This window comes from Bipolaris maydis (genome assembly GCF_028858645.1).
Source record: "Bipolaris maydis strain C4 unplaced genomic scaffold PSV08scaffold_1, whole genome shotgun sequence".
NCBI classification, from domain to species: domain Eukaryota; kingdom Fungi; phylum Ascomycota; class Dothideomycetes; order Pleosporales; family Pleosporaceae; genus Bipolaris; species Bipolaris maydis.
Genome location: NW_027093857.1, coordinates 735951 through 753574, shown reverse-complemented (window position 1 = coordinate 753574; position 17624 = coordinate 735951). Strand labels below are relative to the sequence as shown.

Below are 17624 nucleotides of genomic sequence, written 5' to 3'. Positions count from 1 at the left end.
ACTCAACAAACGGTCAACTCGTTGTTCGACGTTTCTGTGGTTTGGTTAGTCAACAAATGTTGATTGTGTGTGCAGCTAAGTGCATAAACAACTTTCTACGGAGTCGAATGAGAAACTCTTCCATCTGCACTAATGCAACCAAATGCGCCCGGGTGTTACAACATGAGGCGAGGCATTGCAGCTCATGTAAACTAGTGCAAGATGATAAGCGTGCTTAGACGGGCATTGATTAGTTGGTAAGCAACTCACACATGGCACTATTGCTTTGTTGTTCCGGGGAAGTTGGAGGCTGTGGTGCGGCGGGGCTAGAGAGCAGGTGCAGGGTAGCTTCCAGGTCTAGCAGTCTGCTCTTGCCTCCCACAGGATAGCCGAGATAGACAACAACATACTGCGGGCAAGGCAACTCACAACCCACCACCTGCAAACACATCAACAAACACACGGCTAAACAAACAAACAAACAAACAAACAAACACAGCACGACTTAGAAGCGCCGATTCATCTATACGAAATCGATGTCAAGAGCTGATACACGGGCCCTCGGCAAACCGAGCAGCCCAGCCAGGGGGCGCTGGTCTCTGGACATCGTTGGGGCACACGGCGGCTCCTCAAGATTACCGTCCCAGGATGGCCTGTCGCCTCACTAAAAAGAAAGGTGCCAACACAGCCAGATAAACCGGTTTTTCCGCGACGAGCAGTCGGAGAAATGGAGATTTCTGGAGCAAAAGAGACGGACTTTTAACATGTCGTCGCAGTAGGGCCATGGGGAACCCTGCTTGGTGGGCTGTCGCCATGTCAGTTCACGAGAGGATGCTGGGATGCGGGCAATAACGCGAAGAGCATGGCAGGCATGAGCGACATTGACAGAGCGGACAGTTGGGTGGCGATGGGCAGAACGGTCCACTGTGATGAAACTGGAGGTGCCGCGCGTGCTGCATGTCAGGGCTGGGCGCGCACACCATGGGGGAACGATGGGATGATGCGGCCATGGCATGGAGAACCACGGTTCGCCTGGGCGGGTGGTGCTGTTTGTTGACATGGACAGACACGGCCACGGGGCAGGCGAGCGAGCTGAGCAGCGCAGAGCAGCGCACAACCGCGCTTTTCACGTGATAGTCCGGAGGATCCGTGATCAACAGCAAGCCACGGAGCTTGGGCGCTGCAGCTTGGGCGCGCCGGCAGCCAATGGCGACGCGCCAAAAAGTGGGAGGCTGGGGAGAGGCTGGAGCTATGCAGAGCTGGCTGCGGTGCAACATGGACAGGCTCAGCTGAAAATGGCGCGTATGTGCGCATTATCGACGGCATGACGCATGGCAGAGACTGGGCGGGCTCCAATTGCAAATGCACACGCAATACAAGACCGCCCGGCCCTCGTGCGGTCGACGGTGGGCGGCAATGGTCAATGGCGCTCCAGCCAGGTCGGGGAAGCTCCCGGCAGCCCTGTGGAGCAGCGCAGCGACGAGAGCAGCGATTGCGACACCTTGGGACACCTTGGGCCATGCATCGCCGGGCCAACAGCCGTAGATGGGATGATGGCGCGTCAGCAATTACCTCGGTGCCAAAAGGGCCGTGAATTGATGGATGCCAGGCGTCTGTCCGCCCACGGCACAGGCAGGAAAGGGGATGTTGCTACGCGCTAGTGCCCGGCGTAAACAAGACCATTCCGCTCTGGGACAGCTCTGCAAGAGCTTCCCAGCCTCCACAACCCTGCGGAGACGAGACGGCACACCCAGCAGAGGCCTAACTGACCGCCAATCTACTTGATCCCCTCGTCGGTTTTCCTGACTCCATTTCTCCTCCACCACTACGACACCCCGCTTACTGCATCCAATTGCGCATCTTCAAGCTGCTGCACGTCAACACCACAAAGCTGGCGCCCCCCGAGTAAAATCGCCCATCACCAATTCCTCTCCACGTGAGACCTTAAAAAGGAGCCAAGAAGTTCTTTCTTGATTCCTTTCGAATTGTTTTCGAACGGTTCGAAGGGTTTTCAAGCAAGAACGACCAGACTCCGTCAAACTGGATTTTGAAGCAAGAGTACGCCGTTTTCCCCGCGTCCTAGACTTGAATAAATAAGGAATTGTGCTAATTCGAGCAGGTTCCGATCCCCTTCAGTGTCTTCCCGTCTGCGTATCGGAACGCGGAAGTTAAGGACTCTACCAGTGTTCAGGTAGAACAAGAAGCACATCTTGAATACCAGGCTTCACACGGACGGGAAGGTCACGAAGAAATCCACGAATCCTTCTCCGCTACCGTCCATCGGCCACATCCTCCTCCTCCCAAATCGACCACCTCGTCTTCGTCTTCATCTTCTTTGTCATCCTCATCATCGTCTTCTTCCTCTCGCTCTAAGCGTCGCCACGACACTCAGGTCAAGGAAGAGGTTCGCATCTACGAACAAGAGCGAATCCGCCGTTCCCAGCCTGCTCAATCTCAGCACGCTCAGTCCCAGCACACTCAGTCCCACCACTTTCACGAGTCGTCTCACCAGCACGTTCACGCTCAGCAGCAGCCTGCTCAGCACCGTGAAGAGGTTCATATTCACGAGCACACCCGCTACGCTCAGCCCCAAGCCCCTGCCCCTGCACCAGCTCAAGCCCAGCCCCAGCAGCAACGCGCTCAGTCGTACGCTCAGTCGCACGCTCCGTCGCACGCTCAATCCCACGCTCAGTCGCACGTTCAATCGCACGTTCACTCGCACGCTCAGTCCCACGCCGCTCAGTCTCACGCCCAGCCTCACCCTGAGCAAGCTCAGCACGCCCAGCGAACGGACCGTGTAGAGTTTGAACGATCCCACGACCGGTAAGTAAGCTCCATTGTTTTGCCAGCGCATCTTCGCACGGATCATCACAACAGACCAGCCCCCTGACGCTAGCGGCACCCAGCCCCCTCGCCACGCTAGCCTCATTAGTTTGTTGTTGTCCTAGCGACATGCAGTCCCCACTTTTCCCTCACCTCCTCTAAGCTCTTCCTTGCCCAACCCCAAGCTGACCTTCCTTTCTTCCTTCAGCTACCAATCCCAACCTCCTCCTTCCTCTTCACACTCAAAAGTCGAGGTCCAGGACACAACCTACGACAGACACTTCAACACTGTTCACGGCCCTGCCACCACCGTCACTCAATCTCAACTCGACCTCACTGAGCGTCAGTTCCGTGAACGTACCCGCCCCATCGTCGCCGGTGCTAGCTACTCCAAGGAGACCTACACCACCCAACGCGGTGCCTATCCCAACAACAGGAAGGTAGACAGTGTTGACTCCCATCAAACCGAGGTCCGAGTAGAAGAATCTGCTCGTTCCGCTGCTGCACCCCCCAAGAAGTTCAAGCGTGATATGGGATATTACGACAACGAGGGCAAGTACCATTCGTTTCGTCAAGGAATCTCCAACGCCGCACACAAGGTAGCCGAACGCGTTCAGCACCCCATCCACCCTCACCGCCACCACCACTCTCACGAGCACTCTTTCGCCGGAGCCAAGTACGACGACCAACGCGAGGAGGTTATCGTTAAGGAGAAGTTCACCACAACTGCTCCTACTGTTGCCCCTGCCCACCCCATTCACTCCGGAACCCCTGTAGAGCGTGTCGTTCGCGTCCACTCTTCAGTCCCACCCCCAGCCCCCAGGTCCGTCTCTATCGCACCTGCTCCCGCCCCCAAGTCTATCGCAACTGCGCCAGTCCCTGCTCGCTCAGTCCGCAAGATGTCTACCGCAAGCACCATCACCATCCCCTGCCACCACATCCGCATTGGCGATCTCCTGATCCTTCAGGGCCGCCCTTGCCAGGTCATCCGCATCACCACCTCCTCCCAGACTGGCCAGCACCGCTACCTCGGTGTTGACCTCTTCACCAAGCAGCTCCATGAGGAGTCCAGCTTCATCTCCAACCCTGCCCCCTCTGTCGTTGTCCAGAACATGCTTGGTCCTGTCTTCAAGCAGTACCGTGTTCTCGACATCCGCGAGGACGGTCGCGTCGTCGCCATGACCGAGGGTGGTGATGTCAAGCAGGGTCTTCCCGTCCTTGACCAGTCTGGTCTCCTTTCCCGTTTGACAGAGGCCTTTGACAACGGCCGTGGTAGCGTCCGCATCCTCGTCATCAACGACGATGGTATGGAGATGGCTGTTGACTACAAGGTTGTCCACGGCTCCAGGCTGTAGATGGTTTCACTCAACGGTATGTCTTCCATCAATACTTCCCTGCCACCTTGATGTCGTCTAACACTCATCAGGTCTTATCCAAACGTTCTCTAATCAATCCTTCTTGGGCGTTTGTATCCTCATGACCACTATGTCTTATAAATGTGTTCATAACTTTTGCATGCTTGCTTAGCTGGGTAGCATTGGGCTTGCTCTTTGATCATCTGTCGCTGCCTCGGCGCTTCGGTTGGTTGGGGTGCAAGTGCATACCTTCCTTGGTTAGGTGATGAATTTATCGGTGCTACGTATGTGGATAGTTAATGAATTGCGTCTCCTTTACAACTTTTGCCGCTCCTTTGCTCTAGTGACTTGTCTGTATCCCTTTGGTGATGTTCTCTTCCCCACGTTCTCGTGTTTGTTGTTGTTGATGTTCCCTTCCCCCCCCCCTGGTTGTTATGGCCATAGCTTCCTGCAAGTGCCCGTGTCGCTTAATACCCCACGTTTTTTGGTCTCCACCAGTTTTGTACAGCGTGGACACCAAACGGTACCCGCTGTCGTGCATAGGGCCAACTCCCTCGCCTATGTACAAAAAAACCCCCTTGTTTATGAACATGGGGAGGTGGGAGTGGGGGGGGGGGAGAGTATCATGTACTTCCATGTAACGTGGGAAGGTATGCCTTGTTTTGGTCTTCTTGGCTGCAAAATACACACCTCTCTCTCTCTCTCTCTCTCTCTCTCTCTCTCTGTCTGACTCATGAGTCGAACTTTATGAATCTGAAGAAACAGGGACATTTGTAGAGCCATTATGCAAACAAAAAAGAGACAGTGAGTGTGTGTGTGTGTGTGTGTGTGGAGTTTGTCACTTTTTATGGACCTCTTCTCTCACGACTTTGTGATTTTTCCTTGTGTGATGTAGTGTTTACTAACCGACTACTACCACCACTAACATCAACAATAACATCATTGTGGTGGTGGGACATTTTTTTCATTGCGTCTTACTTCCTGCTTTTTATTATCAACTACAGACCTTTACCTTGTCTCTGTTCTTCTTTCTGCGTTAAGATCAGGGGGGGGGGGGGGGGGGTGGGTGGGTTGGTTGGTTGGAAGTGAACTGATGAGTGAGAATATCATGGGTTTGTATTGGTATGGCTACGTACGTACGTGGCTTTGTTGAACGAAGAGGGATGGGCTGGGAAGTAGAGGAGAGTGGTGGATGTTGTAATGGTGGGATTGAGAAGAGGAGAAGGTGTTTTCTGCTGGTTGTGCTAGGTAGGATGTGGTTTGGGAGAGACAATGTGTAGTAGAGGTGACTTTGTGGTTTCAAAGGAAGAATAGGTGGGTTGGAGAATATGTATCCAGGTGACATTTTTGGTTAGGAGAGATGTTGGTGTAACAAGCATAGTAGTTGTAAGCTAAATATACTTTATGTGTGCGTTTTTGTTGCGAGTCAAGATATTGTGTTCGGTTTCCCACTTGATGCTCACTTCGTTATCTGCTTCACCTAGTCTCAACTCGCCTCGTTTCTTACAGAATACCATACATGTCCATATTTTTTCCAACCTGTCTGGTAAAATCGAGTAAATGATGCAAGGAAATTAGCATCAAGTCGCACTCCAATACATCACATTCTTCAACTTCACAAACTCAAACCACACTTCACACATGGCATATCCATCAGTGTACCAAAAATAAACAGTTTGCTAATTATTTTCCTCCATTGAAAAACAGCCAAAAATAGCCCCTCAAGGAATGGACGCTTGTTTTTTTCGTTAACGCTTTCACGTTCTTCCCCCATAAAATAGGCATAACATCGTCTACGCATTCCGTAGGGGTACAAAAGAAAAAAAAATATACGACATGATTGGAAAAACACAACCCGCTTACTGTCCGCCCTTTTCAGCCGTGGCCATCAAACTACCAATGAAACTGGTGATAAGCCTGCTCTGTACAGCGACAATGTCGTCTGGTACAAGCCAAATGGTAGCGCCCATCTTTCGTGCAATACTAATAGCCAGCTTAGCGTTCTGGTAGCATTCGTCATCGTTGCGACCGGGGGCAACGAGGTCATAGTCGACGTATGCAGGCTTCATGCCGGCCAGAACATCGAGAAGGAAGATAGCGTTGCTGAGAGAAGAGTCCTTGAAAGAGCGGATCTGGCTATTCTTGCCGCCCTTCCTTGCCATGTCGTTGGCCCACTTGATCATGTCTGCATCAGCAATTTCACGCTTGCCGAGCTGCTGGGCAAGACCGTTGAGGGTGGAAACAATGTCCTTGCGCATCAGCTGCCATACGAGACCGAGGGTAAGTGTGCGCTGGCCATCGGTGATATCGGCACCTTGGATACCAGGCAGCGAGAACTGATTTTGCTTGCCAAGCTCGACAGCGTAGTTTGTGTTCTCGAGAGCCTTGAAGCGCATCAATTCTTGACCTTCGCGCGGCTTGTTGACGTGTCGCCAGTTGACGCTGTTTGGAATGACCTTGTCGTATGCTTGAAGAATGACGGTACCATCTTTGAGGTCCTCGTAGAAAGACTGCACAACCGGCTTTACGTCGAGGGAGTTGAGCCAGAGAGTGAAGACACGAGCTTCACGCTCTCCTGTTGCATCGAAATCGTCAATCTCGGCCTTTTCCTCCTCTGTGATGGGGTCAAGGCAAGGGTGTGTGTTGAACAAATTGGCAACAAAGGCCAAGTTGAGCTTGGGATTTCCGGCTACAAGCGATTTGGGGGTAAGGAACTTGCGGCATTCAAGGGCATCGGCATTCTGCAGGACCATCTCAGCACGTTGGAGAAGGTCAGTCTGCTGAAGTGGAGAACGAGAGCAAATCTCGGGCGCTAGCTGGTTGAGGAGGACTGTGTAGTTCTCGCCATCCTTGACGTCAGTTGAGAAGTTGGTAACACTACAAACGTCAGCCATTACTGTCATTCAAACAAAAGTCTAGTCCGGCTTACGTCCTATGCCACTTGGCGTTCTTCAGGTGGTAGTTGAACCACCTCAGCAGGATTTGCTCCGGAGGCAGGCGCAGGAACTGCTCTAGGGTCTCATCATCCTCCAACAGCCTGTACAGCTCTGGATGTAGCTTGATATCAATCTTTCCCAACAGACCTCTCCTGATGATCTGCCAGATGAGACCCAAAATCAAGTGCTCTCGCACTTCGATGATGTCTCCACTACCAATGTTGACAACCGAGCAGCCAATACCCTTGGCTGACTCAATGACAATGTTGTTGTTCTCACTGAAGTGGAAGTTGTTCAGCGCCTTGATCTTCTTGCCCGGCTTGTTCAACACACGCTCATCAATGGTGTCTGGTACGCTGTCGTTGATGAGTTTGGACAGGACTAGACCGTCTTTACAAGCGTCGAACATCTCAAAAGTGTCGGTTGGGAAGGGCAAGCGGTCGCCAATATCTGGGTCGCCAGCAAGGACGGCATTGATATGGCGCGTAAACTCGGTTCGCTCATCCTCGTTGATGGTGTGGGTGACATTGGCAGAGGAGCCCTGGACCTGGATCCTGCCACCGCCTAAACTACCTTTGGAGGCGTGCCCTGGGTTGGAGGGCGAGTTGACACTTGTGGCAGTGCCGGCGCGTGGGCGGGTTGGGCCGGTAGACATGCGCTGTTGGGCTGGAGACGAGACTCGCAGTTTGGAGATGAGCTGGGAGGGTTAGGACCAACATGGCTTTGCAGTGTGGTGCAGTGGCATACATCTACGTAGTCGTCGAGCTCTACTCTCCTCGAGGAGTCGAGCTCGACCTCTTTCAGGGCTTGTCGTACGACATCGTAAGGCTGGTGCTCCGACTGCTGGGCGGCCTTGATGACTGTGGACTCGTCGAGGTAGCCATTGTCGTCGACGTCGAGCTTGCGGAAAGCGTCCTGCAGGCCGAAGATCTCGCCCTGGTCGAACTGGGGATACTTCCTGGTTGCAATGGCATGTTAGCACGGGTGGAAGGCGGCGGACAGGCGTGGAAACGAGGGGATGTGCGACGTACTTTTGCAGCTTGATGATGTTCATGATTGCAAAGTGCAGAGGAAGAGGTCGGCGGGAGAGTCGGGTGCGGAGCAAAGGGATATACTAGGCGGCAAATTGAGTGCCTGGCTCCGCCTCGTTGCGCGTTGGACCAGTTCGTACCTCTCTTGTTTTGCTTACCCGATGACGACGTGGGGCGGCTTGCCAAGGCCCGTCGTTCGAGGGGCAATGCCTCGCAGCCTGATATTGCTGTTGCGCTGCCGGCTTACGTATGCACGTCACATGTGCAGCCCTGCATTAGGCTGCCGTCGCTGGTACTGTGACTTGGGATGGCTTACTGGTGCTGGCCGTGTCCATGCTGAGATTGCTGCTTGGTCGTGTCTGCTACGTATGTCTACGCCTCCGCCTCACATCCAGAGCGATAGGATGCGAGCCGGCTGCTCTGCCGTCGCCTCACCGGCCAGCCTTTGGGCTTCCACGCTGGGCCGCTTCATGGGCCGCCAGTCCCACGCCCATGAGGCGGTGTCCATTGCCACCTCACCATCACCACCCGCTAGAGCAATGCTTCGCCTCGCACCGTGGGCCGTCTCGACACTGCAGCCCGCGAGGCTGCACGCCCTCACCCTGCTCCAGGCCAGACCAGACCAGACAAGCCAGTGTTACACACAGGCAAAGAAAGCCCAAATCCATGTACCTCGTTGCCCATCGCCCAGTGCAGCCCAAGGGCGCACAGACGGCACAGCACATACACACACGCATACACACTGCCATCAACACAACACATTAATGTAGAACGAGCTTTTAATTCCCTCATTAACGTCATAAAAGTCCCGGTCGCCGGCTCATTGAACAAAATAAACACCAAAGCCGTGCATCCCATCCTCCACCAGAAAAAATAAATAAAACAATCAACATGGTCCACGGCTACCCCCATATGCTCATGGCAGCTCCACCAGACCACCTAGCCACAAATAAACAAGGCTTGGAAATTTCCCTTCAGAACGTGATGCCCGCCAAAGCAAATATCATCATTGCGTAAACATCCATCAAATTCGTCTGCGCCCGCATTTTCGTCCAGCACGGCGTGCCGTTGGTCTTTGAAGCTGAAGGAAAGCCATGAGGGTGCTTTGCCCGCGTCGTCCGTCCATTCCCATCACCACGTATGTCTTTTCCATATTAACCCTCGCGGAAATGGGCCCAGGTCCAAGTGGGGACTCGACTGACGTGGCAATGCCGTGGTCCTCCTCAACATCCCCATGAACTCCCAGCTTGCAAAAGAAACAAAATCCAGGCGACTGTAGAATGTACAAGACTTGCACGTGCTCACGCCCCATGCAAAAGTCGTATATCAAGAGGTTCGCTCGAGCCCCAAGACATAGTGTGTGTGTTTTGGAACTTTGGGTTCCACGAAGCAAATGGTCGTTAAAGTCGTGAATGCCGAGAGGTGCAGAAAATGTCGAAAACAAAGAAAGAAACAGATATAAAAGAGATCTCCAAGGAAACGTAGACACAAGGAAATTCAAGAGAGCGAGGCTGGAGTTTTTTGTATGCAATCTCAACCCGTTCCGTGCTGGTTGAAGAGACGCCCGGCGAGATTGTCGTGGTGGGATCTTGTGATGCTGCTGAAAGAGACCGCTCGCTTGATGCCAGAAAAACGCTGTATATCGAGGCCAATCCGCCTTCTAAGCCATTAAACGGCGACTGGCCACCCGTACAATGCGCAAAGTCTTTCATTACCGCCTGCCGCGCTGGGCTGTCATCGTATGCGCGCGCTGTAGCCCAGGAGTAGGGTCGGCATAAGGTCCGCCAACGGCCCCACCTTCCAGAGTCTTACGACGCTTGAGACCACTCATGTCGTCTCCCTGGACGCTGTCGGGGCGGTAGGGATCTTCTTCTTCATCATCGCGACCACGTTTGCCCGAGTTTACACCGTTAGTAGGAGGATAACCTTGAGTGGCGTACTGAGGTACGGCACCAGGGCCTTGATAGGCATCATGGGTGGCATTGCCATTCGAGGCACCACGTGGATCACTCATTACGTTGTAAAGGTTGCTGGAAGGTGGTGCTTGACGTTGTGGAGTGGGGTAACCCGAGCTCCACTGCGGCTGGCCAGCGGCAGCTGAACGAGGTGTGGCACGTCCAGAGCCGTTTTGGTGAGGAGAGCCAGTCATCTCGGGAGAGAGGTGGGGGTGATCGGGATGCATGGCTCCAGGTGGACCGTTGGGCTGGTATCCATACGGACCCCGGTTGCCATTGTAGGAAGCGTTCGAGTGTGTGTACTCGTTGCCCTGATCATGCTCACCTTCGGCACCTTGCGGCGGCTGAGCAACCTGCTCGTGGCCCTGGGGCATCATGCCATCGGGTTGCTTGACCTCACCCTCGTCAGGTACGTCATTGATACGAGATGGGGGTGCCATCTCTGTCTTTGGGTAGGAAGCGTCCTGGCGGTAACCCATCATTGGCTGTCCCTGTGTGTACTGGCCGGGCTGGGAAGGAGGACCAGAGTACATGGGCCGGGAACCATCAAAGCTTTGACCAGATGCATAGGGCATGCCTTGTTGGACAGCCCCTGGAGGCGTGCTGGCAGGTGTTGTAGGTACAGAGCGAGCATTGCTGAGTCCAGTATCGATAGATAGTGGCTGTCCGCCCTGGGGGTTTTGAACGTTGTTACCGTTCCACTCATAAGAGCTTCCCTGGTTGCCCATGCCCATGATGCTCGAAGCGCTGGTGGGAGGCGTAGGGAAAGTGTGGGCCCGGTCAATTCCAGGGCGACCAGATGATGGGTGGGGCTGAATGGCGTGCGGGGGCTGAGAAATGGCAGCACCAATCGGGTTGCTCATCGAATGATGGTGGTGAAGCGACGGAGGCTGCGATGCAGCTGGTCCGGAGAGGTATCGCTGATGAGTCTGCATAGGGTCAGGTCTTCGGTTGCGGTCTACAGCAGCCATGGCAGCGCTCCCTACACTTGACCTCGTCTGATTAGACGGATGATAGAGCAGTGCACCGATGTCATGAACGAACAGAGGGTACAGCTGCTCAGTAATCTTCTCCTTGTTGGCAAACTCGAGGGCTCGCTCAAAGGGAATCCTAAGACATTATAAGCTCATGTAAGATCAACAAACAAGGTGAAGACTAACCAGACACCCTTGAGGTGCATGGGGCCAATCTTGACAACGTGTCGTGTCTTTTCGCTCTTAAGGATGCCGTCTCGTCGACCTCGCGTCATGCCGGCAACGTTGAGAAGCTTAGTTCCATTGATCATGTGATTGTCTACAACGTGTCAGTTGGGACCACTTTCCTACAAGAGAAATTTCCACTCACCCTCGCGGCGCGCAACGCAAACGCCCTTGGCCTCTACTTGGAAGCAAAGACTGCCTTCGTCTTCCCAGAGAGTGGCGGTCACACGAGGCTTCATTCCTGGAGGAGCAACCTGACCAGTGTGGTCAAAGGTCTGTGTCTGGTAGCTCTGAGAGCCTGGTAGAGATGAAGCGGGTGCACCAGACGACATGGCTGAACACGTTAACTTCATATCTATGCCATGAAGAGAGGAAGGGAAACTAACCTGGCAGTTGGAGTGTTGAGGGTACCATAGCTTGGTTCATAGATGAAGAAGCTGGAATCTGCGAAGGGACACCACCAGGATAGCCGTATGGCGGGTATCCAGGCGGGCCTTGACTGTATTGATGTTGAGATTGCATCATTGATGGCTGTGGGGGGTATGAGTAGTGCGACAGCCCCGATGGAGGGGCCGAAGCTGGAGCGTGAGCAGCAGTGGCCATGTGGGATTGATGCACGTCAGCATACGATTGCATCTGGTTCATGCTGTTGTAGCCGCTGGGAGCAAAGCTGTATCCCTCCTGGGTGGTGCCAAACGGAGAGTTCTGGATGGACTGCGCGTTCAAAGATTGAGAATCTCGTCTCAGAGACTGGGGTGTGTGTTTGGGGGAGGGGGTCTTGAAGCCGGTAGTCTGGCCGTTGACTGACGCAGCGTACGACGTGTTGGAACTAGCACTTCCACCACTCACCGAACCAGAGCTAATGGAATCACCACGAGGCGATGAGTAGTTTGACGACGAGCTTGGATGTGACTGAATTTGAGGCAGAGCTGGAAGACGTTCGCCCGAGACGGCAGGTTTAGTTGCGTAATGGGATGGGTACCAAGTGTCAGCAGGGCCGCGAGCGTGGACCGACGAGATCGATGGGAGCTCCAGCTTTACGGTATTGACGTGTTCTCGAGTGAGGCTTTGTTGGTATCCAGGGTTGAGAGTTTTGGCGCAAAGATTCTCGAGTCAGTTGTCCAGAGAGCCGAGCGTATTGCTGAAAGGGTAAGCACGTGTTCAATATGATGATTGCCCGCGAGGTGTTGTGGGATGCGGCGAGAGGCTTGACACGGCGAGAGGTTTGACGAAGCGAATAATCTACACCGCAAGTTAGTTGTTTGCTTTGAATGGCGAGGTTGATCGGTTGACTGCAGCGGGGGACCAACGAGACACAGATAGACGAGGCTACAAACAAGCCAAAGCCTCTGCTGGACGCGGAGAAATTTGACGGCTGCAGTGTGGAGAAGCATGGTAGCGGGGAGGTCGGTGGGAGGAGGTTTGCGGTCATGACGGTCGAGGCGGAGGGTGAGGGAGAGGGTGAGTGGAGATACTGACCAGGATGAGTCGGCTGCGAACAGGCGTGACGGGAAAAGGCTATGCGCGCGAGAAGCTGCTGGATCAAGTGAACGCTGCAAACAATGCTGGGGTCTCGAAAAGCTAGTCGTTACGTCGTTGCAGTCGTAAAGCAGGGAAGTGCTGGGTAGTCGACAATGCTTTTGGCGCTCGGTTCAAAACACGCAAAGGGACGAATTGACAAATGCCGGCCTGGAAGAATAGCTGAAGATGTCTGCAAAAGCCACGAACATGTGTTGCGGGGTGGAGCAGAGTGCAGTGTTGTCGTAAACAGTCGTAACGTCGTCGCGCTTCGTTAATGCGGGTCGAGCTGTATCGATAGCGATAGCGGCTGCAAGCGTAGGGAAAAGACTACTGCGCGCACACACACGCGTCAGCACTGGTGGACTGGCCGACACTGGATAGCAGGAGAGCAAGAGGGCTCTGTGCAGGCGGCAAAACGACAGTCTATTGGGGAGGGGGGGGGGGGAGGTAGAACAGCCAGAGCGAGCGAAGGGCTTCTTCGCAGACTGCGGTGGGGAGGCGGAGGTATTGAGGCGGAGGTGGTTGGGATGTGCCCTTTGATGCTAGCTAGTGCTGGCCCAACCAGACAAGGCGACCGATAGGCGAGTGCACGGGAAACGCAGGTGGCGAGTCCGGCTAGCAAGAGAGGGAGGGGGGCAGAGCAGAGCAGCGAGGCGGGCGGGGAGACAGAGTGCAAAGGGCGTGTACTCACCACTTCTTCAACGAGCAAACGCGAAGACTGCGAGACAATGGCGAGGGCAGGAGGACGCTGGTGGGTGTGGAGAAGGAAGTCGTTCTCGTCGGTAATGCTGCAGGATTCTCTGCAGCGCTCGACAGCAGGCAGGCCGCAGCTAAGAGGCAGAGGTGGACAGGCGAGCAGCGCACGCCCCGCAGAGCAGTCTGATGCAAAGTGGCCGCTTTCTCTGGAGACGGCGCGCCCAATGCTTTGGACGGGATCAGTGCACGACGGGCGTCGCTGACAAGTTGTTCCGGGTGAGCAGGCTGTCGCTGTAGCTGCGTCGACGGGCCGGAGCGAATTTGCAGCGCCGGCGGCTCCAGCAGCTGGCGATGCAGAAGGGGGGAGACGGGTGCGTGGGCAAGAATGCAGGCGGAGGGCGGTACGGGACAGGACAAGCAGGATAGGGCAGAACGCAGAGCAGCAGGACTGGACACGATGTACATACACTGGCTCGAGATGGCGGGCGGGAGGGTGGAGACGGCCTGGGGGGCGGGACTCGGTGCAGCAATTAGCAGCCAGCAGCGACAGCAGCAGCAATGGAGGGATGCCATGGCAGCAATAGCAGCAGCACACATACTTACTGCTGCTCCTGCTCCTCCTGCTGCTTGCTACGACTACACACAGACACACCACCCACCACCCACACGAGCCGCTGCGAGCACACAATCTAAATTCGCATCGGGCTTGGTGGGGACAGCGTGAGGGCACCATGGCATGGGCATGGACATGGGCATGGACATGGACGCGCATGGGCATGGACTGGCATGGGGCAGGCCCGGCTTGCGCACCAGGCTGGGCCCGCCAGCAGCAGCAGCAGCAGCAGCACCACCACCACCACCACCACCACCACCACCACCACAGCCACCAGCAATCCCGTCAGAGGCAGGCCGTTTCGCTCGCTCGCTCGACACGCACAGACGCGGCCATGTCGCCTGCGTGCTGACTGGGCTGATCCGCCCACGGTGCGGTTGACACGGGCACTGGGGTGGAGAGGGCTGCTGACAGGGACAGGCCTGCCCGCCCATAGCGCGACGATTATGCACGCAAGCGAGCGTAGCACTCTCTACCACACAATGGCATCCACGGCGGCCACGACAGATCCCATGTACACCAGCAGATCGCCTGGTCCTGCCACTGCGCTGGCCGGCCCCCTCCAGACGCCCACCCACTGCCCTCCAAGACGCGGCCTGGCCCTCGACGTCCACCACCCTTCCCCACTCCCTCCTCCAAGCCCGCCCTCTCACGGCCGTCGAGGCGCCCAAGGGTGTCGCGCTCCAAATTTAGCGGGCGCCTACTTTTTCCTCGCCAGCGTCGCTTCCTGAGGCATCGGCTGCCCGCCCGATGGGGATAACACGGCTGAATCCAGCGGCCACTGAGCGCTGCCGGAGATATTCGTACGCGCACCGCGGGCAAACTGGGTCAATTGATAGGGAACAGTCGTTGCAACCGCCCGCCTTGACTAAGCGGCGCCGGACCGTGTAATTGCGGAGCGCAGGCCACAGCCAGGCCCCAACAACTCAAAGTCCGAAAGGGCACAGTTCAAACGTTGGAGCGTCAAGTCATCCTACTCCCTCTCCTAGGCCTCTGTCGGCAGTCGGTGCTGCGCCCTCCGCCCACCTACAGCACCTGTGATTTGCGCGCCTGCGAGTCAGAGCCAAACACTGCGCAATGGCACCAAAAAGCAGAAAGCAAAAAAATTGCTGCTTGCACTGGCCTTGACTGCACGCCGCTGCACTGCACTGCCGGACAGCCACGTTCCTTCTGAAACACAATCAACTGCCGCGGCACCCTCATCTGCTGACGATGCTCGTCATCCTCGACCCTCCCCTCCCCCCTTGCCATAACCGCACCACCACTATTGTACATGCCTGGTGAGACGGAGACGGAGCATTCTGGCCTGCCCAATTTGCAAATGCCCTCGTCCCATACTTAGATGGATGTCATTCCCACGATAGGCTAAATGCCCTTCTATCCAGCACTCGCAGGGATGCGCCCGACAGTGAACGGGATAGACGGACGGTAGGCCGTGCAAGCTAGCCGGCCACCTATCGCTGGGCATTGGCCACGCCCCACGTCATTGGCTGGCTAGTCGACATCCCTGATTGGGGGGGGCAGCAGCCAGGCCAGAGACAGACCAGCCGCCATCTGTTCCCCACGAGGGCATCCACTCGACGGGTCGAGTGGGTATCCACGCCCATGAAGCGAAGCATGTGAAGCGTGTGCAACGTGGAAACTCGACAGTGTACGACGGCCATGTCATGTCAGCGGACAATGGCCACCAGAGGGCCACAGCCGAGCCATACAGCGCCGCGACTGCAAGCGCCGCGGCACTCGCGTCCATGGCCGCTGGAGCTTGAATGCCCCAAAGCCATCCACTCGACAGCAAAGTCGACTGACAAACGTGCCGACTGTAACACGGGCTTGACGTTGGATGTGGACGCCGCAAGGTTTGATAGGGCGTCCGTTAGTTGCGGTGAGTAGATGCGCTGGCCGTGCTAGCCGCATATGGGCAAGCCAAGCCATGGTCACGCTTTCTTACCTCGCCCTCAACAGCCACCCGCACTACCCACCTTCCAGAGTGCAACTCAATATCCATGGCTGTGTCTCGCACTCGGGATGGCTAGGCCCGGCACCTCGGGCAAGGCGTTGTTGCCGTATCACAAGGCCATTCCTTTCAACCAGCTGAAACAAGAGCCCAGATCATAGCAATACGGACGAGGCGCCACCATGGCCACAATGTTCAAAAAAGACGAGCAAGGGCTTTTGCATCCCGGTGCATCACGGGACTCGTAGCACGGCGCACGGGAGAGTCCGCCTCTATCCCTGCTCCAACCATGCGAACGGTGCCAGCCTCGACCTCTGGAACAAGCAGCCCACGGCCATGCACTCACACACTTGACAGTTGGCATCTCCTCAGTCCAGCTTATCGCCTCAGGCGCCAAACCAAGAGTTCGCATCCGTGTCATGGCTAGCTGCAACATTATACTATACTTACAGCCAACACTGTGCCGACGTGATGCTCGAGCATGCGCTCCAAAGTTTGGTCGAGAGCAACATGCTGGCCCACGCCGTACCACAACTGATGGCATCATCAGACAAACGTGACCGGGGAACCGATGGCATCATTACTTGATGCCAACCAAGGCGGGAGGGGGAGGCTGGGAGGGGAATAAACAAGTCCAGGAACTCGACTACAGTACCGTAGTACGGTTGGCAGTGTGTGAGGGGCACTGGAGGCAAGAGGTATGACGAAGCGCTCAAGCGACCCGGGCTGTATCACTGTGTACACACAATGACTTGTGGTCGAAGAGAGGTGTGGACGATGACCTTTAATGGTCGCAGTCACACGGCGGCCTCGTGGGCTAGGGCGTGTAGCAGATATGCACCGGTGGAAATAAACGTGCAGTGCAGCGCAGCCGGCGCGATGTGGGAGGGAGCGGATCGTGGAGAAAGGCGGGCGTCCGTGTCTACCTCCTACCTGGCACTTGCTACTACTTGCAGTCCCCTCCCACCTCCGCCCACCAGCTGGCCAGAATAGATACAGCAGTTGACCGATGGGAGACGGGGTCCGAGTCAGGCCACTGCATCGCCTCAGCACATGACGAAGCTTCTATTTTCCAATACTCTCGGACAGGGTTCATGGCACGGGCGCCTTGTGTGCTGTAGGAATGTATCAGCCTTTGGTCATCGAGAGCATCGCGTTCTCGTGCTGTGGGGTCTGTGTCCATTCCTGTCCAACTGGCAATAATCAAAGCGCAATCTGGGCTCGGATGTCGCGTACTCACCCCGAATTGGTCTTTGCCACGGTCACTGTCCACTCTCGCCTGCGCCGCCTGGAGAGACGGCAGAGCCAGCGACGAGGAGCTCAAGGCAAAAGACAGTCGACTAAGCTCTCGCTGCCGCCATCTCTGACCACCTCTGTCTCTGCTCTATCCCGCACCAACGTTCCTGCAGCGTGAGGCAATCCCGCGATGCAGCCACTTGGACTTTGACGGGCCAGAGCTCATATGCAGCGAGCCGCGCCTGCATATGCGTGTGATGTAAGGGAACCCTGCGTGGTAGCAGCTAAGACGACGCCCCCTCCGCCCTCGACCCCCTCCAACCAGC

At 55.7% G+C, this 17624-nt stretch overlaps 3 protein-coding genes across 3 annotated transcripts; 1 reads left to right on the top strand and 2 right to left on the bottom strand.

The window, feature by feature from the left end:
- Positions 1-960: 960 nt before the first annotated feature.
- On the top strand, positions 961-4157 carry PSV08DRAFT_367159 (uncharacterized protein; the record flags this gene model as incomplete). Its single annotated transcript, XM_014218955.1, has 3 exons — positions 961-1005; positions 2099-2802; positions 3011-4157. 3 exons carry the CDS (start codon positions 961-963, stop codon positions 4155-4157), a joined length of 1896 nt encoding a protein of 631 aa, XP_014074430.1.
- Positions 4158-5812: 1655 nt separating this feature from the next.
- PSV08DRAFT_192552 (calponin homology domain-containing protein) lies at positions 5813-8209 on the bottom strand. Its single transcript, XM_014218954.1, has 4 exons — positions 8125-8209; positions 7841-8051; positions 7087-7790; positions 5813-7034 (listed from the first exon to the last, which is right to left on the bottom strand). Exons 1-4 carry the CDS (start codon positions 8145-8147, stop codon positions 6017-6019), a joined length of 1956 nt encoding a protein of 651 aa, XP_014074429.1. The 5' UTR covers positions 8148-8209; the 3' UTR covers positions 5813-6016.
- A 1426-nt stretch (positions 8210-9635) lies between these two features.
- On the bottom strand, positions 9636-12672 carry PSV08DRAFT_375856 (uncharacterized protein; the record flags this gene model as incomplete). Its single annotated transcript, XM_066093313.1, has 5 exons — positions 9636-11189; positions 11240-11372; positions 11424-11612; positions 11665-12385; positions 12616-12672. The coding sequence occupies 5 exons, from the start codon at positions 12670-12672 to the stop codon at positions 9836-9838; spliced, it is 2454 nt and encodes an 817-aa protein (XP_065949927.1). The 3' UTR covers positions 9636-9835.
- Between the last annotated feature and the right edge of the window lie 4952 nt (positions 12673-17624).

What these genes read in the sequence shown, in the direction of transcription:
- PSV08DRAFT_192552 (XM_014218954.1), bottom strand. Translation starts at nt 8,147, where the DNA reads ATGAACATCATCAAGCTGCAAAA. An exon ending in AACATCATCAAGCTGCAAAA is followed by an intron (nt 8,052 to 8,124) that starts GTACGTCGCACA and finishes CATTGCAACCAG; the next exon opens with GAAGTATCCCCAGTTCGACC. An exon ending in AACGCCAAGTGGCATAGGAC is followed by an intron (nt 7,035 to 7,086) that starts GTAAGCCGGACT and finishes TGACGTTTGTAG; the next exon opens with TGTTACCAACTTCTCAACTG.